This window comes from Cydia splendana, chromosome 8, assembly GCF_910591565.1.
Source record: "Cydia splendana chromosome 8, ilCydSple1.2, whole genome shotgun sequence".
Classification (NCBI taxonomy): Eukaryota; Metazoa; Arthropoda; class Insecta; order Lepidoptera; family Tortricidae; genus Cydia; species Cydia splendana.
In genome coordinates this window covers 4,119,433-4,142,922 of record NC_085967.1, presented here as the reverse complement: position 1 = coordinate 4,142,922, position 23,490 = coordinate 4,119,433, and the positions used below count along the sequence as shown (strand labels likewise).

The 23,490-nt window shown below is 42.9% G+C and overlaps 1 protein-coding gene across 1 annotated transcript in view; it reads left to right on the top strand.

Annotated features, from left to right (window-relative positions):
• LOC134793042 (hornerin-like) overlaps positions 1-22,642 on the top strand; it is a 55,773-nt gene extending 33,131 nt beyond the window's left edge. Inside the window, exons 4-7 of the mRNA XM_063764565.1 lie at positions 14,586-14,808; positions 14,844-15,020; positions 15,056-15,232; positions 22,542-22,642. Coding sequence (XP_063620635.1) covers positions 14,586-14,808; positions 14,844-15,020; positions 15,056-15,232; positions 22,542-22,642 — 678 coding nt within the window. The remainder of the gene's footprint in view (positions 1-14,585; positions 14,809-14,843; positions 15,021-15,055; positions 15,233-22,541) is intronic.
• The last annotated feature ends 848 nt before the right edge of the window (positions 22,643-23,490 follow it).

Below are 23,490 nucleotides of genomic sequence, written 5' to 3'. Positions count from 1 at the left end.
ATTTCACACGATTATCCCTCTCCCTTCAAAATAAACGCTAAATGTCATTGCAAAGCCAAATGAAATAAACTAACCAAAAATGTATTGCATACCTCAAAATTTAAGTGAAATTGTTACAGATTACATCAAAACCGTGCTGACTTTGGATATATCACCACTACAAAAACAAAAAACATCCAGCCATTTCTACAACTGGACAGCCGGATCACAGGAATTGCTAATTTTGAAAATTAAATGATGTCAATAATTGTTCTGGAACTGAATGCGCTAGCACGCCAAAGAAGAATATCTTCAATCTTTCAGAAGTTTAAATCACTATGAAGCACCACAAGAAGCTTGCCGGACACTACTGCCAGACCATGCTTCTATAATAAACTGGTTCCCCTGCGGCTATGCGGAGAGCTCTGAAAAACAAAATTGCCGACACTGCTTCCACAGCTGCTTGGACCTAGGATGAGCTCCTGATTGGCATTGACCTTCCTAAATAAATTATTATCAATAAGCTGTGAAATTGAGTGTTGCGTTTCAACTTTAATATACTAAATATGCTACTGCATTGAAATTTCTGGTGCTTCATCTTTACAACAAATGTGCTGTGTAATAAAATGAAATTAAATTATGTTAATTGTGTTAACTATTGTTTTCCTTAACAATACTTGGTATGTGGTGAAATTACTATGCCTTTAGGCTTAACCGTACAAAACAAATCTCTGTGTAAAAAGTTACAAAATTTATATACAAACTATTGAAAAAAAGTGCAGTTCCAGCAAACATATAAAAATAATAAAGTGACAAGTTTCTATTAAAATTCACAAATCTTTCTCTTAAAATATGAAATTCTAAACTAAATACAAATATTACATGTGATCCCAAGTGGCAAAATTGTGTTCTCTTTTTTTATGTTATAAAATACAACATCTTTATTTTTAATTGAAATTAAAATGTTAGATGTGAAACCAAACGAAATACTAGTGTCAAAACTTCAAAATAGTATCCAAATTGACTAAAAATGCAACATGTGCTTTGACATCTGTCAAGTCAGCAAAATTTTATAACCTCAAAATGTGTCATACAAAGTTCAATCTTTTCCAGAAATAATTACATGTAAATGTGCACAAAATTCAACAGAAATGTAGGCAAATGCCCAAAATGTGGTATGCAATACCTAAAACATCTTTGCAATGTAACAAAATACTCTACAAAAGGTGAGTTAAACAAAATGATTTTCTGGTGCATAAAAAACATCTAGGCTTTTCCTCCAGCAAGTAATTATTTAAAAACATGAAAATCCTTGGGCGCCATTGTAACACGGCTGTTTTGAAAGGGGGTAAAATAATAAATGAAAAGCTCCGGCTTGTGGAAAATGGAAACAGCCATGTTAACAAAATAAAATTAAATCAAAATTAAATTAAATAGACTAAACGGAAACCTTGCTGCAGGAAAGCTAGGAGGAGAAACAATTAAACAAATTTATATCTAACAAACTTTATTAATCTAATCATTTACTGTTAAATGCTCAGTGGTAAGCTGGGTCGCTTCACAGGTTCTAGTTATAAGGGATTACACCCATTAATTAAAAACTAAAAAACTAAATTTCGAAATACCTAAGTTTTATGCACCAGAACTTTCAAAACTTCAAACTGAATAAAATTAAATTATAACTAATCATTTTAAATTTGTAGTTGGTGGCGAATGCCACTCAAAAGTTATGCAACAGACCGACCTCCAAAAACTGCTGCTGGAACTGCAGCAGCGGGGGCGTACTCGCCTTTCCCCGGGAAGCTGGCCGCTAACCTGGTTGGAGCCGGCCGCTGCAGATGGCGTGGTACAGATCCCACAGCCTCATATTACAACTTCTAAACATCTTCAAATGAATTTCAAAAGAAATCGAAAGCTCTTCCAAAAAAAGTTCACAAGCTCTTCAAAAGAAAGTTCACAAGCTCTTCAAAAGAAAGTTCACAAGCTCCCGGCTCCTGTAAACCGAGAAATGGATACATTAGCCGACGCCTTAATGGCCGCTAAAGAAAATATGAAACAATTGGAAATTTAGCTCACCGCACTGGAAGCTGTTAGGACTTCTGGCGGAGCACTCCCAACCCTCGAGCAGGAGTCAACTCTGTAAAGAACCAAAAACCTGGTTAAGGACGAACCCACAACGTTTCGCGCCATTGTGGAGTTGATCACACCTAAATTCCATTTGTACTTACTCAGTGGAGCACACCGAAGGACTCGAGCTGCTTCCAGCATTTCGACCAACATGGCGAATGTGTGGTCTCACCACAAATAGTACTCATGCGAGCGTGCGTCCCCGGAGGGGTCCACACATCAAATGTGCATGTCATCTCAAAATGACCTCCTCATATGTTGAGTACAAAAGGCCAAAACAAAAGTAGGGTGCCAATCCCTTGAAGACACAAATCCTACGAAAATTCTGACTGATTTATTTAACAATTCACTCCTGAGCCTAATAAATATATTTTATCAATAAATCTAATAAAGTTTCATTTCAGAGCCCCCTTTTTGGAGTCTGTAATTCCTATGTTTTATTTAACATCTAAATTCTCTCTTACCTAAAAAATATATCTAAATCATACAAAGTTTTCCTGGAGTGACAACCTAAATATCTCAAGTTTTAATTATTTTTACTCGTATGACAACCCCGACAACAGATAAGCATAAAGAGAGGTGCATCTAAATGCAACAGATTATGCAAATAAGTGCAACCAATCGAGTTAGTTTGGGATATTGTTAAAATCATCGAAATAAGAAAAGGAATTCAACCCAAAAATATTAATTTAAAATTTAAGAAAATGTCTACGTTACAGAATCCAATTTTACATAATCTATAACGAGTATAAAAAATATAGTTCGTTTTTATTAGCATTAGAAATAAGGTAAACAATCTTGATGTGTCTTTTTATTGAAAAACACATTTTAAAAATAAGTTAGAGCAAATATGTAACAATTATGAATCTAATGCGACCATTTATATTCTCCTGCTTTCATAAGTAATAGTTACTGATTTTTAAAAAGCGTTTTTCAATAAAAAGACATGTCAAGATCGCTTACCTTCTTTCAAGTTCTTTCTAATGCTAAAAAAAACGAACTATAAACGTTTAGAGAACTAACACCCAGACATCCCATACGTTTTGGTAATTTTTGCAAGTCTGCCAATTGTTTGACTGTTTACGCTTCATTGAACCCATGGGCTCTGACTGGTTTGTCTCGTAAATATTAGTCATCGGACTACAGATGTTCTTTGCTGACGACACCTTTTTTTTTTTTTTTTTGACGCAGGGGAAATGCATTTATGCATCCACCCCGGGCTGGAGAGGCCCATTGTGGGGGTGGTATGTGGGACTCGCTCCTCCCGTAACTCCCTCTGCTAATCAGAGGGAGGGGGAGGAGAATACCCACTAAAACCCCTGCGGCGTTACCCTCTCTGCCGTTATAGGGGAGCACCGTGAGGTCACTAATATTCTACCACGATGCTCCCCCGGCCGCCCCGGCCGTTCACCGGGGGCACCCTCAGATTAGAAGAGGAGGGATTGTGTAACGCTACAACCCCTCCTCGAGCGCGTAGAGCCTTATTTGCGGGTCCCCAGCCCGCAGCTCTACTGGGGAATCAAGGCATTGACGAATTGCCGCCGCCTGACTCCCCTCCGTCTTTGCCGTAGCGGATGCGCATCGGCTCTGGCCTCGCGCGCCCGCTCCGCTTCTTCTTTTTTTTGCATAACTTTTTCGCAAAAGTTGTGGAACGCCGCCCAGGATCTCTCGCTGACTATGATTTTTGCTACTATATTGTGCAGCGAGAGATCATCCACGTTTAGGGCCATTTCCAGCTCCCATCTCTCAGGAGCCCAGGTTGGGCATTCCACCATCGTGTGGTAGGCAGTGTCGTCTTCGTACCCGCAGTGGTGACAAACCGGCGAAGGTTCCCTCCTTATTGTGTACAGGTAATGACCGAAGCAGCCGTGTCCAGTCATTACCTGCACTTGTCTGTACGTAAGGGTACCACTTTTTCGGTCTAGCCAGCTGTCAAAAGATGTGAGGAGCGCCGCTACGGTATACGTACCATAGGGCTCGTCCTCCAGCTGGCTTTTCCAACGATCCCTCGCTCTCTTCTTTTCAGCATCAAGCCGAGCCTCCAACTCCCTGGGAGCCAGACGCTCATCGGCGATGCGTAACTCCGTTCGCTGGTTGTACCTCTCGGCCAGGAGTCGGGCGTCAAGCTCCCACGGTATGGTGCCGGCGACGGCGCAAGCGGCTGCGTGCCCTATGGTCTTGTACCCTCTTATGATGCGTTGCGCAATCACTCTCTGCGGCCTTCGGAGGAGGGCCCTCGTTTTGCTGTTAAGCCTCCCGGCCCATATAGGTGCCCCGTATAGTGCCATGCTGCGAACGACGTTCGCATATAGGCGTCGGCATGGAGCTTGGGGGCCTCCTACATTGGGCAATAGACGGCTCAGCGCCGAGGCGGCACCAACGAGCCGAGGAACCAGGTTGGTAAAATGTTCTTCGAACTCCCACTTGCTGTCCAAGACTAGGCCCAAGTATTTGATGTGGGCCCTCAGGGGGACCGCCTCACCCCCTACTGGGATCACATCATTGGGTCCCAGTCTCCAGCCTCTTCTTTTGAAGACCACGGCGTCGGTCTTATTGAGGGATACGGCAAGCCCTAGGAGGTTGATGCGTCCCACCGTGAGTTCGGTTGCGACAGCGGCTCTCCTCAAGGTTTCCTGGAACTGTTTTCCCCTCACGGCCACCATTGTGTCATCGGCATAACAAATGGTGACCATGCGGGGAAGCTGCTCTCCTCGTATTGCCCAGTCGAATCCGATGTTCCAGAGCAGGGGCCCCAGAACCGACCCCTGTGGAACACCACATTCCATCCGTCTTTCAAGGCGTCCGCCTCCCGATTCATAGAGCACAACCCTATCAGTAAGGTAGTGCTCTATGATCGTCCTCAGATAGAGAGGGACGCCGTGGTACCGGAGCGCCTCTTTTATAACTCCGTAGGGGAGAGAGCCAAATGCATTGGCAATGTCTAGAGACACTGCTATGGCTCCCTCCTTTTTCTCTGCTGCCAGATCGCTGAATTTCTTCAACGTGCCTACTGCGTCTATTGTAGACCGCCCCTCGCGGAACCCAAATTGATGGTCACTAATGTTTGGGCCCGTGTCCTCCAGATGCTTAGTGATACGCCTTGCTATGATGCGCTCCAGCATCTTTCCAGTTTCATCTAGGAGGACGATGGGGCGGTATCCTGAAGGAGAGTCAGCTGGACGACCCTCCTTTCGCAGCAGGCACAGCCTACCCTCCTTCCAGCAACGAGGGAAAATTCCCTCTTTGAGGCAGTCATCGAATAGCCCGCGAAGTCGGACTCCGAGGTGTTTCAATGTCAGGGAGAGGACTCTCCCTGACACACCATCCGGCCCAGGAGCCTTTTTGCCGGCTCTCATTCTGAAGACTGCTCCCATGATTTCCACGTCCGAGATTAAAGGGACATCCGGGAGGCCCTCCGGTTGTTCCACTGGGAGAGCCATGACGGGAGGTGTAAAGTCCGGTGTCACCGGGAAGAGGCCCTCAACAACTCTTTTTAGTAGTTCCGGCTCTAAGGAATCCATGGGTGGAGCATGTTTCATTTTGTTCCTCACAATTTTATAGGGTCGCCCCCATGGGTCCCTGTCTAAGGTTCTCAGGAATTCCTCTCGGGCCTCATCCTTCCGTTTGGCTATGGCCGTTCTCAATGCCCCTTTTGCAGCTACTAGGGCCTCCCGGAGTATCTCTTCCTCTGCCGCTGTGTGTTGTCGGCGCCTGCACCTTATGAATTTACGGCGTGCAGCATTGGCGGTTACTCTGAGGGCCGCAATTTCCTCCGACCACCAGTAGACCTGTTTTTTGCCAGTTGGTTTCTTTGCCCTCGACATACCAGCATCGCACACCGTGGTGAGCGAGGTACGGAAGCAGGCTGCCCGTTCTTCAACCCCGAGGTCTACTGGCGGGGGAGCGCACCAAGCCTGTATCAATGCAGCCTCCTCAATCATCTCTTTATCTAGGCTAGCCAAGGACCACCTAGGGAAGCGGCCATTGGGACGACGCCTACCCGCTGTATGCGGTAGACCCTGTGGTGGAGCCGCTGGAGATGGAGAAATCCTCATCCTGATGTAGACGTGATCAGAGAGGGTCTCCACATTCTCTAGTACACGCCAGTCCTCAATTCGATTGGCGATAACAGGGGTTGCAAGAGTGACGTCCACAATGGACCCTCCCTGGTGTCGCACACATGTGTAAGCGTGACCTTGGTTTGAAACCACAAGCCCCATCGCTAGCACCCAATCCCTAAGGGTTTCGCCCCTCACGTCTGTAACAGGGGAACCCCAGGCTGCGCTTTTAGCATTGAGATCTCCCATTACGAGTACCGGGGTTGGCGCTAACCTCCTTATCAGCCCCCCCAGATCGTCTAAGTAACCCTCGAATTGCCATAGTGGCCTATTGGGGGAAAAATAAGTGCCGATTATTATAATATTTCCCCATTTGGCTGCCGCAATTCCTGGACCTTTATGAACAGCGATCAGGGGAGGATAGTCCCCGATAGCCGGTACCATTATGGCCACTTTCCGATCAGTTGCTCCTACCCAGTTGGGCTGAGGAGGAACACAATATGGTTCCGCTGCCACAGCCGCGCCAATGCCCCACTCTGCTATTACCTGCATAAGCAGGTCTTGGGCACGGGCGCAGTTGTTCAAGTTGGTCTGTAGGAGTTCGTAAGGGCGTGGCAACATTACACATCCATGTCTTGTCCCTCGTCAGCCCCATGGGCGGATCTCTGATCGGGCCCCTGGGGCCGGATGGGGTCTTGTCTACCCTTAGTCGGTGGGGGGCAGCACGCTTGGCCTCCCATGTAGTGTCCGGCTGGTTTTTTGGCCTGATGACACACCGCGCAGAATGGCGCCTCGGTACAGCCGGACGCCTTATGTCCCGGCTTGCTGCACCGGAAGCACGTGTTGCCTCTGTCTATTTGTGAGGGGCAAGTAGCGCGAGTGTGTCCCGTCCCCATGCACTTATAACAGCGGAACGGTGCTGGATCTAGAATCTGTACTTGTGCACTCGACCACCCCACAAGCAAACGCCCTCCCTCTACTATCTTTTTGGCGGCTGTCACCGGGCATTTAATGAGGGTCGATCCTGCTCCATTAAATCCGGTACGGATTGCACCTACCTTCACTTCATCAAATCTGCAACCACCCTTCGCTGTTATTGCCTCGGCTACTGCCTCCGTGGTTGCAGATTCCATGAGTCCTGATATCCTCAAGCCAGCCATTTTAGTTGGCCGGTACACCCTCGCATCGTTGCCAATAAGGCCCTCCAATTTCTCGCACAGGATATCGGCTGCCCTGCCATTGTCGGTACCAGAAACCTCGATGATACGCGCCCCATCGGCCGTTTTTCTAACTTTGACGTGGTCTATCCCCACCTCGGCTAGACCAAACGAGGTCGTCACCTTGGTTAGGATTCCCGCATATGTAGCCTCAGATTCTGGTTTGAGAGCCACTACTATGCCCGCCGTTGATGGAGCCACCAGTTTACGTGGCTTCGGCTTTGGTTTAAGAGCCGGTTGGCCTGCTACAGCTGTTGGTTTTTTAGCTTTCCTCTTTGCCTTACGGCCTACTACTTCCGTCCACGTCGGAGCAGCAGTCGTCGGTGGTGGGGGCGGCACCGTCTGAGGGACCCTCTTCGCTCGGGGAGCGGGGGTGGGGTTTGTCGACCTCTCCGCAGGAGGGGGAGGTGCCACCCGGGGTACCTGCTTGGTAGCCGCTTGTTTCTTCCGCGGCAATTTTGGCCCTGGTGCAGTTCTGGCAGGGGGCATCAGCGTTGACCCCGACGATGCTACAGATTTATCTGCCGTTTTCCTGGGCCTTGGGGCAGGAACAGGGGCAGGGGCAGGCAACGGGGTCCAGGGATCATCCGGCAAATCAACCACGGGGGCTGATGGAGAAACTGTCGCATCGGCAGCCTCAGATGCCTTTCTTCGGTCCGCCGCCAGTGGCGGGCGGACGATCGGCGCCGGAGGGAGGCGGCTCTTTATGTCGTCTAAGCGGGCATTAACCATATCCCCAATCGACTTGAATAGACTCGTCTCTAACTCCTCCCTAAACCCAGACAAGGCATCCGTTACCGACCCCAGAATCTGGTTAGGCCTTGCACTGTCTGCTGGAGTCTCCTTATTCCGTTCGGAGAAGGCCCTTCTAAGCGCTTTCATCTCAGTCGTCGCATGAGCTAGCTCTTCCTTCAGTCTTTTGTTATTCGCCCGAAGGACATGGACCTCTTCATTTTCCTCTCTTGAGTCCATGTTATCCATGGCCGTTACGATCTCGCGGCACGCCTTGTTAATGCGGCCGCGGATTGTTCCTTTTAAATTCATACATTTGCTGACTTCTGCCAGCACCCTCTTGGCTGCCTTGCGGGCCACATCCGCCTCGTCTTCGTCAGCAGCTGGAGACTGAGGGCCTTCCGGCACCAGGCTGTACTCCATTTCCAGCTCCTCATCAGATATGACCTGTTCGGATATTTGGTCCTTCATCCAGCAGGAGGCTGGCCCGCGAGATTGGGACGCATTTCCGGTATTTTTATCCGTATCTTTTTCACTAGTATCCATGTCGAGCCTTCTTTTCAACAAAGTTTTGGTCTTGGCGATTCCCACGTATGCCCCAAGGGGCTTGGACTTGGAAATACCCGTGCACGCTCCGCGAGTCTTACCCTTTCCGTTTTTCCCGCCTCTACGTGCTGTATTGACTTTTGGCAAGGTCCCCAGCCACGTATCCTCATCCGATCCAGTATGGTACCGTTTTTGGGCCAGCTGTTTTTCCACCGATTTCTCGCCAGCCTTATCTATAAAGATAACCTCTGGAAGGTCGTCGGAGTCCGTTGCATCAGACAGTCGGCGTATCCTCTCTGACCGATCAGTCCTGATTTCCCTCTGGCTGTCAGCCATATTTGATTTGGTCGCTGATCCCTCTCCTCCTTCGTATGGGCTCCGATCCCTGCTATTTGAATTTGAGTCTATCGCTTCGTCTAGACGTAGTGACACTCGGCAGCCCCGCAGCCGTAGCTGTGCTGGCGTCGTGTTAAGTTCTGAAACGACGCCGTCCCTCTCATTTTCGGCGCCAGAAGCACCCACCATATCTTCAAGATTTGTTTTATTTGTTTTATTTAGATTATCCATTCAATTCCCACGAGTAGGGGAGACTAAATTTCCACAGGGGCAGAGATCCCCGTACCCAAGCTGTGGCCCTATATACTCTGTGAGGTCGGGCGGTGTCACAGGTTGGCCACTAATGGCTGATGCACACCCCAGCCGCTCTAAAGAGAGCACCCCCGCACGGTGAACCGCCATGCGAGGGATTGTGGTTTTTTATTGAGGTTATCTCCTCTTGACCCGGCCGACCAAGGCAAGGCCCTCGGTCCCATCAAAGGCTGCTAGACATGGCAACAACACCTTATCATTTGGGATAACGAGTTTGTGACGGTGGCCGGAGCCTGTCCACCCGGTTTCTGCACTGAAAGCGGGCAAACCCGTCTTGCTCTTGGTAGTGTCCCTCACTCTTCGCCTGCCCGGTATGGGTAGCCCTGTCCGGTATAGCCTAGGAGATCACAGAGACACTCCAAGAACACCCTCCCCCCCCCCCCCCCCCCGGGCTAAACCCCGGGTGTCGGGTTATTGGCAGCTCCGGTAAGCAATCCCATGCAGGAGATCACTTACCGTTGCCCCCAGGGCGCACCAGCCATAAACCATTCCCTTGACTGCGAATCCGCAAGGATTAACAGAAATTGGAATGGCCCAGACCCTCGTGGAGGTTACCCGACCTAGCGCCCCTTGCTGACGACACCTAAACCAAGTCGACGTTTAAAGGAAAATGTGGAACTGTAACGAAAAGGATGGCAATTCAGATAGAATTAAATTTATATCCAGACATAGAAGTTTTTGTGCCATAACCGAGTGTTTGAGAAAATGAAACATCGATAAATCTGCTATCGATAATTCAGTAACAGATTAATGATTAAAAGATGTAACTTCTACTTGCTGTAAATTACCGACAAATTTTAAGAACGCATATCAATTACAAACTAGTCCATAATTTGTTTATTACTATATTTAGTGTACTTAAAAATAAAAACGTAAACTGCAGTATACAGTGCCAAAAGAATAGAAAACTAACAAAATATCAAAGAAGATATCGAACGTGTTGTGTAGGTACTTCGCGATAGCTATGTTATTATACAGTGTTATAAATATCTATGATAAAGTTAAGGTAACATCGATAACAGTCATGTCGATATTTCATTTTGTCAATCACTTTATTTTGCCACGATAACTTCTATGTCTGTTTATATCTATGGTTGAAAAATATATAATGCGCCAATCCCAGGTAAATAGTATAAGAACAAGAGAATGATACTGATGACTCAATACCGAATTTCCAAACTGTCATTTGATTTGTTCACCTGGCTCCTTCAACTTGTATTAATCAAAACAGTCTTACAAAGTGATATTCTATTATTTCACAATTTTCATTTATTGCATTTTAAACTCGCCCCATAGCTCATGGCCAGAGCAAGCTTTGCTAAGAAGAATTTATGAGTGGTACAGCAAAGTGGACAACTCATTGATCTATTTTCTTAGAACAATGTACGAGTATGTATTGTCATCATTGAACTTAGCTAAGCCAAGTGTTATCAAACAAATATTGCGGCTTGTAAGGCCTTGGAAACTAATACTAAGTGCACTAAGATCATGTTTACGTTCAGGGGAATACTCTGCTTATCGTGTGTCATTTTCAAAGAAATCCTTGGTTGGATGGTTGATATTTTTAGCCTTAGCCTTGGCCTACTTATCTATCAAGGGAAATACTGTTGACGTCAAACTGTGATTTCATCTTGTGTATACAAATGTTCGTCGTCATTTTCTACGTGATAAATTATCTCACACTGATAGTTATTTGAATTTTCGTCAAACTGGTAAAATTGCTACGCCACTTTTGAAATATCCTTGGTGAATCTATGCTGCAAAATCAGCAATTAATGTCATTTATAATTTACCAAGATTAAATTCTTGCTAAGTATATTTTTTCATCTTTAAACTGTATGCCAATTGCCACCCTATTTTTTCTAACGCAGCGCCCTCTAGTCGACATAGACCGAAGTATAACGTCCGTATAGAAAGAAACATACAATTTCATATTTTGTGGGGGCTGATTCACTCCTCCTTGGAGAGATTCCAAGAAGTGCCACACTTGCTGTACAGATGGCGCCGTATTGACGATTTAAGATTAATCGATGAATTAAAAAAATATTAGGTATCTATTAAGTGTAGCTAATTCAATTTTATATGATGGGTCCTCTTTGTAGATCACCTAGGTACTTGTTATGTAAAGTGCAAAGACTGTAAGCCCTAAATTGCTTAACAGATTTCAGCATAAGAGACGTCGTTAGTATAGATAGGTTTATAAGAGCTGGAGTACGAGATTTGTACTGAACTGCCATATTTCTCATACAAACCATTATTCAATGCGGTTTTTTTGTCATAAACATGATTCACAAAGTGCCGTACTGACACTAACAACATGAGTTGAGGTCAGTGGCGTAGCTAGCATGGGTGGCACCCGGGGCGGAAATTGTGGGTGTCACCCCAAAATTCAATCAAAATTGAAAAATATGTTTAATATTTTACAATTATAAAATTACGTATAATATTCCATAGCTCACAATTTACTCCATCGCTTTCATTTTAGATTCCATGAACTCTCAATAGTCCACACCCTGGCGGGTGTTGCCTCTGCGCGCATTCTATGACACGGGCAAGGACAGCATCCGCTCGGTGTAATGTAACCCACATTTCATAAGTGTCATAAGGGTCTACATGTTGGCCTGGGCTCCGCGCACGCCTCCCAAAGGTCCGAGTCATTATTGTCCCGTGAAAGATATACAAATAATTTACGTTAAAAAAAAATTAAAAACTTTTTTTGCCAAGTGCACGATTTCAAAGAGATTCTGTAAAATCCCATTTCACAATGAATTTCAAATAGTCCAGAGTCACCCAATTAGAAATAGTGACATAGCTTCTCAATTACAGAAATAATCACATAATTAAAAAAAACTTTCTGAATAAAAAAACCTACGAGGCACCAACATATTATTGTTACATACCAGGAACCCCGAGAGATTTTAACCATGCATTTCTGCATGAGGCCAAAATAAGGAAAAAATACTAAAAGAGTTTACGTCAATTCCGCCAAAATAAAATTCTCATGTGGAAACATGAGAATTTCTCGTTTTTCGATTTTTTGTACATAAAATGTAAATGCTATAATTTGTAAAACTGACACCCAAAAATAATTTTAACTTTTTTTTTTCAATTACAGAAATAATCACATAATTAAAAAAAAACTTTCCAAAGTTGCGAAACTTTCCACATGAGAATTTCTCGGTAACTTCTGAGAATGTTCTCGAGAACGAGAATTTATTTATTTATCGTAGTTTATACCATGAATATTCACGATAGTTTAGGTGTAAAACGATAGTTTAGGTTTAGGTGTGTGTAAGTATCCTTACCCCCAGAAAATTCCGACTTTTGGTCTACCGCTTCCGGTCAGAAAAATGTATGACGGCCCGGCCAAACGGTCAGACCTAGGTGGGGGGTGCTCGACCAAATGTCATATTGACGCCGCCATGTTTTTTTTTTAATATGGCCGACTTTTTTTTAAAATTTTTTCAAGTTTGCAGTAGCGCGCTGAAATTTTGGCCACGGAATCTCGGGATCCCCTAAATACCTATCAAAAATTGTTTTTTTGGAAAAATGCTACAATTGCGGGAAAACTGGCCACTTTTATTTTGTATGGCAACTTTTAAACGGTGCGTGATAGGTGGGGGGTGCTCGACCAAATGTCATAGAGGGCCCCGAGACAAAACAAACTGCATTAAAAAAAAAATGGCCGACTTTTTTTTTAATTTTTTTCAAGTTGGTGCGAGCGCGCTGAGATTTGGCATGGCGGGAGATAGAGGTCTCTGGATTCCTATGTCAAAAAAAAGTATTTTTTGGAAAAAATCCAAGATGGCGGAACAATAATTTCCATGTTCTGAGAACATTCTCGAGAACGTTTCCGCTTTTTGGGAATGTTCTGCAATTTGTACATTGCTATGCTGGTGCTACTGGACTATGAAACTAGGCGAATTCCAAAACAGTTTATAGGACATTTTAGTCTTTAAATATGATCAGGAATATTCTGTCTAAATCTCTCGGGTTCCTCGTGGGCATGTTGTATATTATTTCCTTAATGGCGGTTGTGCAATCTGCCACAGTTTTACGAATTTTTATAGATGGCACTACTGATGTTCACGGTCGGGTGTCACCCCCCAAATGGGTGACACCCGGGGCGGGCCGCCCCCGCCGCCCCCCCCTAGCTACGCCACTGGTTGAGGTATACTTACGTTCCGATTCGTCATATATTTTTATGACATTTATAGGTCCAAATTACCATCTGTATCATTGGCGTCTCAAACTTACAGATATAATAAGATAATAACTTTCATATGTCTATACACGACTATTGTTTTTTGTGGGGCCTCGCCACTATTCAATACCCAATACTCATAATTGCCTTTTCGAGATACTCAAACTTAAAAACATTAATAATATCTCCATTACGCTTACTAAATGTTTACACAGCTTAATGGTGTTGTTCCAAAGACTGTTTCTTATTTCTCATTGAACCATATATCTTACCTTGTTTATTTATTCACAAATCGTTTTCTATCGATGTACGAGCTCGTCTATACTATGAATAAGGTATGAGATCCATAACAAGACAGCTTTATCAGGGGCCAATTTAAAGTGGTCTTAGATTCTTACAGTACAGCAGTCTTGCTGTACTACGGTCTTACAGTAGCAGTGAGTTTTCTGAATAGCCACCCTGTATATTCGGGCCATGATTTACGATCGATAGCTGTTGTGCGCACGAGTTTGCAACCAATTCGCGCGTGTGACGTCAGATCAGAGCTGGCTGTAGAACGTTTGAAGAACTGAACATAAGGAAAATGTAGAATTATTTTTGCACATCCGACAACGTGTGCAGTGCTGCACATTAAGTATATAATTTAATTTGAGACAGACAACAAGAGTAGAATTTAATATTGTACGGCAGAGAAATGAAATGCAAATTCATGATACTGATATTTTAGTTGCCGCAGTGTGTCATGCTGCACACAATTTTATTTTTATGAATCGCTTAAAATGTATTATGAGTAAGAGTAGGTAATTCATCACCATTGCTAGAATATTCTTTCTCGCAGATGTCATCAGTTTTATGGCGTGTAGGTACCATGAAATATTTAAAAAACATGAAGTTTTCAAAACAACAAGAACAAAACCCTCCCCATATTCCTTGTAATGTAGTAACTTTCTTTTCGCTGCTGCAACACAACAAAATTATTTCTTGTGATTCTTGTGATCCTACTGTAATAGTAATACAGATATTAATAGATAATACCACCAAAACAAGATATCTAACAAAATCTCTTGTCCACAGCCAACATACCAGAACACGGGCTCACTAGAAAAGGTCATCCCAGTAAAGTACACCAACAGTACATCCGGCTACGGTGGCCACACGCCGTACTCGACGGGACAGTCCGGCTACGGACGGACGACGGGAGGTCGCGGGAATCTCTCCGAGTTGGACACCCTACTCGATGACCTGAGCAACGCGAGATATGGCAGCTATGGTGACAAGACTCCCACTAGTGAAAGAGGTTAGTGCCTGTAGCTATAGTAACCACACATACAGTACAACAGCAACTTGCTACGGTGCACGGTGGCCACACACCGTACTCGACGGGACAGTCCGGCTACGGCAGGACGACGGGAGGTCGCGGGAATCTCTCCGAGTTGGACACTCTACTCGATGACCTGAGCAACGCGAGATATGGCAGCTATGGTGACAAGACTCCCACTAGTGAAAGAGGTTAGTGCTTGTAGCTATAGTAACCACCCATACAGTACAACAGCAACTTGCTGCGGTGCACGGTGGCCACACACCGTACTCGACGGGACAGTCCGGCTACGGACGGACGACGGGAGGTCGCGGGAATCTCTCCGAGTTGGACACCCTACTCGATGACCTGAGCAACGCGAGATATGGCAGCTATGGTGACAAGACTCCCACTAGTGAAAGAGGTTAGTGCTTGTAGCTATAGTGACCACACATACAGTACAACAGCAACTTGCTACGGTGCACAGTGGCCACACGCCGTACTCGACGGGACAGTCCGGCTACGGACGGACGACGGGAGGTTGCGGGAATCTGTCCGAGTTGGACACCCTACTCGATGACCTGAGCAATGCGAGATATGGCAGCTATGGTGACAAGACTCCCACTAGTGAAAGAGGTTAGTGCTTGTAGCTATAGTAACCACACATAAAGTACAACAGCAACTTGCTACGGTGCACGGTGGCCACACACTCGACGGGACAGTCCGGCTATTGCCACTCGGCCACTGACTTGCTACGGTGCACGGTGGCGACACGACGTAATACTCGACGGGACAGTCCGGCTACGGCAGAACCACTGATCATATCATATAATTCGAAATGACGGTCTATCCCTAAGCTCACAGTTATCACAGAAGGTACCTACAGATGTAGTGCATAATTGTTTTCCATCGTATTTGCTCGGAACGTTCGTATTTGTCATGCTACTTCAGTCAACCTCAGTACTTTTTGTGCCGAGACTGACTGAAATAGCGTAGCTAGCGAAGGAAAATAATTATGCACTAGATCTGTAAAACATTAATTTACAAATGCCCAGCTAAAAATATCAACATGTAAATAAGTTACATACATATACCTATATCCTCATAACCGGGCTGTGAGCGATCTGAAATAACATCAGTGAACTAAGTCAATACATCTTTCCTGCCAATCAGTTTCAGTTTGTTTGTCCTATTTTAATTAGGGATGTTAATGTTACGGTATCGACATTGATAGGTTCCAATATCGGTATTGCCCATTTATTTAAAATTACTATCTAACCAATACGCACAGTGAATACGGAAGGTAAAACGTTTATTTACCATTAAATGCCTAGCTATAAAAATCAGCATGTAAACAAGTATTATATATATCCTCATAACCGGGAAATGAGGGATCTGAAATAACATCAGTGAACAATTTTTTTTATTGAATAACAGATAGAAATGTAACATCAGTGAACTACTTAAGTCATCCTGCCAATAAGTTTCAGTTTGTCCTATTTAATTTTAATTAGGGATGTGACCTACAATTTCGATATTGATAAGTACCAATATTACAGATATTGGTACCCGTTTATTAATCGAATTTAAAAAAGGAGGAGTTTCTCAATTCTTCCGATTCTATTTTAATAAAATGATATCAAAAATTATCGTCGGATGTGTAAACGACATTGACAAAGCGTAAAAAAAATACAATGGATAGTTTTTCTTTAAACGAGCAGCATCTAAGTGTTTAAAACAGCTTGCCATCATGACATTGCCATTTATATGTCACGGTCCTCCATAAAGGCCGAGCCACACCGGCTGCGTGTGCAGCACGTGTGCGTCGACGTAAGCGTAGACGTGCGCAGCACCCCTGTCACACCGGGTGACGCGCACGTCACGCAGCGCACGCCACGCAGTGTGCTGTACACGTCACGCAAGCGCACGCTGCAGCTCGGTCATGCGTGCAGTAAAATAAAATACACTCCTGCGACAGTACATCATGTTATTATACTGTTACTTATACTGAAATAAATGGTATTCTATTCTATTATACTCCTGTTGCAAATGGAAGCAGCTCACAGAATGCCGACATTGCAATTAGAGGAAAAAAATGTCTCATATTTGAATCGAGATAATTCAGAGTACATAATATTATTATTAAGTTCACAATACAACAACCTTGTTTTCCAATAGTATTATTAGTACCTAACATCGATTTGTTCCCACAGGCCAAATTTTTATAAGACGTATTTTTTTGGAATCTTTGTGCTATATGTTGTAAATATACATTCGTATTGACGAATATATTAATTAGTTTTTCTTTTATCACTGAATCCATATTAAAAACCAGCACGCGCACCGGCCGAGTTGTAAATAAATACAAGCGAGCTGCGCGTGTACACGCACAGCACCTATGCAGCACCGAGCTGTGCGTGTCCGAACCTGCTCGGTTCGCCCTCTTATAGGGAACGCAGTTAAACACAACGTCATCACTGCACGCAACGAAGCGACGTTGCCGCTCCGGTGCGTGGACGCGTGCACGCAGCACGCAGCCGGTTTGTCTCGTCGGAGCTGCGTTGCGTGCAAGTCACGCGTACGCGCACGTCACGCACACGTCACGCAAGCGGTGTGTCCTCTCGTATGAGTTTTCGTATTATACAACGCATCGGGACGCGTACGTGCACGTGCACGTCTACGCATACGCATCCGGTGTGGCTTGGCCTTAAGTGCTCCAAAATTGAGCCCAATCGAATGTCAGGAGTTGTTCTAATTTAGCTTTCAAGATTTGGCCTACTCAAACAGCAAGCAATACAGCAACACGGCAAGTTCAAGCATAGCTATTACACGAAAAAAATTTGGAACCTATCTCTGATAATTTTCTAAAATAGTTGTAGAATAGGTATCGGTATCGACAAAACACGTTACATCTCTAATTTTAATGTACGCTCAGTATCTTGAGTAAAATTAATACAACGCCCGAATATAAACGACTAGGAATAAATCATGATATTCCGTGAGTCAGTGCATTCAGAATATTTACTTTCAAAAATTAGCAACCGACTAGCATTTTATGCGAAAAGCACCCGTGTATCATCTGAAATAAATGTTATTATTTCATGAAAGAGCTGAAAGTAAACAGACTAACTGTGCGAATAAGATTAGCTTTTGATCTTAGATCTGTATCCTCGTTATAGTTCAGGCTATCATACATTTGTACATGTCGAGTTACACGCACTAAAAGATATGAGTTCTTAGGCTATTTATAATTTTAGAAAACTTAATTATAAAAGAATATTCTACTTCACGCTAAAATACTTAATACGTAAACACTCCTTGCATATGACGAGATGTGGTCATATTGCAACGCTTCAAGTAAAATTCGTCCTATCATAATCATACTAATTTAGCAGCCTCATAAAATTACTTACCTTCCTAGGGGAAATTAGTGTAAAATGCGAAGTTCGTAAGAAAAATAGTGGTCAAGCTACTTCCACAATATTAACATTGTAATAAATGAAAGCATTAACACCTGCGTATAATTCATCCTATCATAAATGCTTAGGTGACGTTCGCATAACATCATAATAAATACTAAGTGAACAGAAAATTTGTGATACGCCACTGCAACATGGCAAACATTGTCGTAGTGAAAACATCAACACCAATAATACATAATTCATCCTATCATGCTAAACTCTGGTAAAGTGACAGCGTCACTTGTCAGGCTGACATTACCTACGTCATCTGTGTCACATACAAAGTGCAAAATGAAACGTGATATGACTATACATTATTGAAGACTTTGTAATAATGAAAACATCAGCACCTGCGTGTAATTTATCCTATCACGCTGATGTGACAGCATCCCCCATTATAACACCGAAATTTCATACATTTACCACGACACCGACGTACGCGCAAGGTCGCTGCTTCCGCGCAGAGTTCACAAAACATTGTCCTGAATGCCAGATTGTTCCAGTATAGTTTGATCCTGAGCTTAAACAACTGCAGCCCAGGTGGACAGGGGTCTATACATGCAGGTGCATGTATAGACTTTTTAATGAAAGAAATGTTAATTATGGCCTCTTGATACTTCAGAGTTGATACAAAACATTGGCAACCTTGGCCAAGGCCAAGGCCTGGCAAGGCAAGGCTTGGCATTGGCCAAGGAGGACTCTAATAATCACTGAAGCTAATCTCGTTTCTGACCACTAACTCGTCATTTGGTTTCTTCCTTACTTCTCTAGGGTTGTTAGCTAAGTATAGTAGCTGTAGCTACAAGGTTTACTACCTTATCTCATCGATCCCATCTCATCTTTTAAAAAAGAGTGGTGAGCACCGTAGACCTAATATTCCGCAATGAGACTGCATTAAAGGCCACCACCTACTTGCATGTGTCCATTCAGTAGGTAGTGCTTACAAACGTCACGACCTCCTTAAAAGCTGGGTCGGGATCTCGGGCTGTGCTGTACTAAGAGACATTCACTCAGTCAGACTTCACTGTAAGAGTTTAGGTGTAGAGTTAAGCCACGAAAAGTCTGCAGCGATTTTGATAGCCATCGCAGTGTCATTTATACGTCATAATTTCATAGAAGTTTGACGTTTAAAATAATACTTGCACTGCGTGGGCTATCAAATCCGCTGTAGACTTTTCTTGGTCTGACTCTATCCAGATTAGTAAAATTTTCGCCAATCTGATTAAATTGCCCGATCGAATCAGGACACGCGGACGCAAACGCCAATTTGGCTCGCCGAATTCAACCGCCGATAATGACCGATATTACCGATAAAATGAGGCGCGGACGCAAGAATACCAATTTGTGACGCCAGTATTTCTGTACTGGGGCATTTTTTCAATTTAGAGGGCTCTAATATCACCATAAATCTAAAATTGGTGATTAAATTGGCGTCCATCTCCAACCGATCGACCGATTTGATCATTCCGTCTGGATACCGCTTTAGTCAGACTTCACTGGTCCCTCTATAATGGTCGGCAAAGTTTGTGAACAACAACTCAGAAATAGAACATCGGTGTGCCAACCATGTTAACATTGATTTTACATGTGCTGAAAGATGACTTTCACACTCTGGCGGTATGCTATGTTTTTGTTAAAATGCGATAATGCCCTGAGGGTTTGGCTCAGTAGACGGATTGGAATCGATTTGTATATATCTATATTACTGTATTGTAAAAAAATGTGTTCACTGCTCCCTGCTCGAAAGCTAATTGAAAATGTGAAAACGTACCTAATATTTTAATCGCTAAATACAGAGTGCTGGTCCAAAAATAAGTTGATACTTTTTTTACTGCGCTTGCGCTTATAAATCAAATCTAAATCAGAATATCCTAATTCGTTTTGTTTTAGTTATATTATTGTAGTTTTCATTTTTAATTACATTTTGTAAAAGATTTGTAAGAAAAATATTCCTAAAAAATCTTTGCCAACGTCTTTTGGGCCACCCTGGGATAAATTGACATCTAAAATTGAGATATGACCCTCCTGTCATGAATGTTATGAAACTGTATGTAGCATAAGGCCGCAACATAGTATTAAACAGCATTTTATGGCTACTGTTTTATTGTCAATAACTAAATTCACTAAAATAGCCAATAAAGAGCCCACAAACACACGTAAACATGACACTGGCATGCGCTAACAAACGCTCTTAACGTTGATTCTACAAATCCCTTACATTTTCACAATCAGTTTCAAACGAGAACAGCTGCACTTCTATCACAACGATACTAGGAAACTATAATAAATATGCAAAAAATCCTGTCTAAATACTTACAACGAATTTTTAACAATATAGAGGTACCTTAGTAAAAAAATTGACAACGTATTTTTGTGCCATCCTGTAAATATTATGTCCCTACAACTGAGACGAATTCAACATAAATATTATCAAACCGTTTTGGATGCAGAGCGTGCCAACATAAGACATACGTAACTAGGTACATAATATAACTCAATAACAAAACTTTGTTCGCGGTACACTAAAAATGACATAGTTTATATAAGTTTAAGTAGCAGACTACTTATACTTCATCAAATGGGGCGAAAACTATATCCTGTATCCACTAATCTTGCGCTATGAGAAGCGTAACGAACGACATCTGGGATATTATAGCCCCCATTGAACAATCACTTGCATCCAGTGAACTAATTTGAGCGTGAGCTCCAAGACCATTACATTTCTATGCCATTGAGGATTACAATTATACTAGTAATTTTGAACAAGCAAGAGCAATGATAGCCCTGGCACGGTTTTGACAGTAAAATGGAGACATGACATTGACTCGTCTCGCATTCATCAAGAACATATTTCATGGAAAATTAGTCTCGGAGCTTCTAAAGCGTGCATTATATTTCGAATATAGTGGATTTTGTGATGTTATTACGCTGCAATATAGATGACACGTTTGATTCTGGTGAGTCAGTTGTGGAATTGAGTGCAGCGAAGCGTCCATGAAACTCAATTGACGTTGGACTACTTTAAGACGGTTGGCAATGAATACGTAGTAAATTTGTAGCAAATTCTGTTGGTTATGCTAGCGAATCCTGACCTACTGTACATTTTTTTCTGTTATCAATAGTTAACAACAAGGATACCACCGACCCAATCCTAGCACAGTAGGACTAACGTTGGAGCCCTACGTACGTACTTAAAACCTCATAACATGACTCATTTCTCCTTACTCCATAGCTTTACGGATCACGTCTAGTGAAGTATGTATGTATTCGAAAATGTGTGTAAGTTAAGCCCAGCATTGAGCAGGTATAGGTAACAGGCTGTAGAAAAAAAATATGATAATGATAATAATGATAAAGACATCGTCCTATTACTCAACGGGAGATTATTTGTTTTTTATGTTGTAAAGTAAAGTAAAGTATTTATTTATTGTAAACTGTAACTGTTGTGTTGTATCTATATTACACGCTCCCGTGCCATTATAGCATCAGACTAGCGATTGCTCTTTCTCAAGCGCCATTCCACCTAATTCACCAATTACTCCAATTAGCCTCGATTTTTAATGCCCATCATCATCAGTCTCAACTCTTTTTAATCCCGGATAGCCCCAACAAAGCATGTTTACTCACTAGTAAATAGTTAAAGTGGCTGAGACTTGGCACGGCCCAACCCACCTGTTTCAACTCTAATTGACTGTCGCCTTCATCATTTTTAATATTCTTGGACTCTCGTCTCGTCACACTCTTACAACATTGGTTTTTTGTTTCCGGTGACATACTTGTAAGTTGTAATTAACAATTTCCCAGTTGGTGTGTTCTTCAAAATTGTGATGATTTATTTTGTTTTTCATTGTGATTGATGATTAATTGCAAAAATAAATGTATGATCATTGATCAATTGTACGTAACGTTACGTGGTTGAAAATAGACAAAAACAAAAACATACCTATGTAGTAGGTATGTGCTGTTTTTTTTTAGCACTATGCAGTAGCAGGACTAGGTATCGTTATAATTTATAGTTAGGTTACAGTAAACATGTAAAACTAATCTCTTCTGTGAACTATTCTCTAAAATAATCATGTAACGCGACGTGACCAAGGTACTACTGCCTAGTACCTACCTCCAAGTTGAAAGTATAATTCGTTTTGACGAAGTTCAAGAACTTGAATATTTTGTCTCTAACTTAAGTATTCCTCAACGCGACTTACGAGATGTAAGTTTAAATTTTATTCTCTACATATTTAACATGTAGTAATCATATTGTATTTGTTGCAGACGGCTATGGGCGCACCAACGGCGCAGCGAGCCCGGCGTCCGCGCGGCCCACCGTCGACTCGCTGCTCGACCAGCTCAGCACAGACCTGCACAATGGGTAAGCACTCACATGAATATCGTGACATCAAGACGGCTGTCTAATAATGACTACAATTTAATTCTTGACCTTCATAGGGCAAGAACTCTCGTATTTGTATACGCACGTAGCGCATACACAATCAGAAAGGAAGACCTTTACTCTTTCTGCTCATCCGACCTGCTCTGTAAGTGTACAAACGCAAGATTTAAAAACGACGAAAGAGCTTGTAGACGGCATGAGGTATATATCTCGTAGTAGATGAGTTTTCCAAACCAAAAATGTAGCCTACATTTTTTCGTAATGTCAAGCGCAGAAGTGCAGATGGACCTCATTATTGTCTTCCAGATCCAGAATTAATGTTCTTTTCACTTCTCATGCTCAAAAAGTGCACCTTTATGTCGTGCGTAGACGACATAAAATCGCATTTTATGCTCTAGAGCATAAAAGTAAAATTTTCTTCTAAGACTAAGGTAATCGGTCTCAACAGCCAAACAGTTAAAACATATTGCACAATTTTACTGAGCAATAAAATTGTGTAGATGACAAAACTTGTTATATTATTTTATTTTTGCTACAATTTATTAGAAATCCGTATTTTCTGTCATTAAATTTAGTAAATCACATAAAATAGGAGTCGATTATCGTTCAAAAATGCTTCGAAATGTTTGACTTGGCAGAAAACCAAGCGTCTGAAACTCTGATCACATGTTGAAAATTTAAAAAGAAAATTAAAAAGTTAGTTGGCGGGAATTGGTTATGTATTATGTTCTTTCGCTTTACGACAATTTCGTGGTGTAAATTGCCGTGAAAAATATAATTATTTTCCTCGCAATCGAAGTGAAAAGCAGAGTGTACAACAAGGGCATAAAT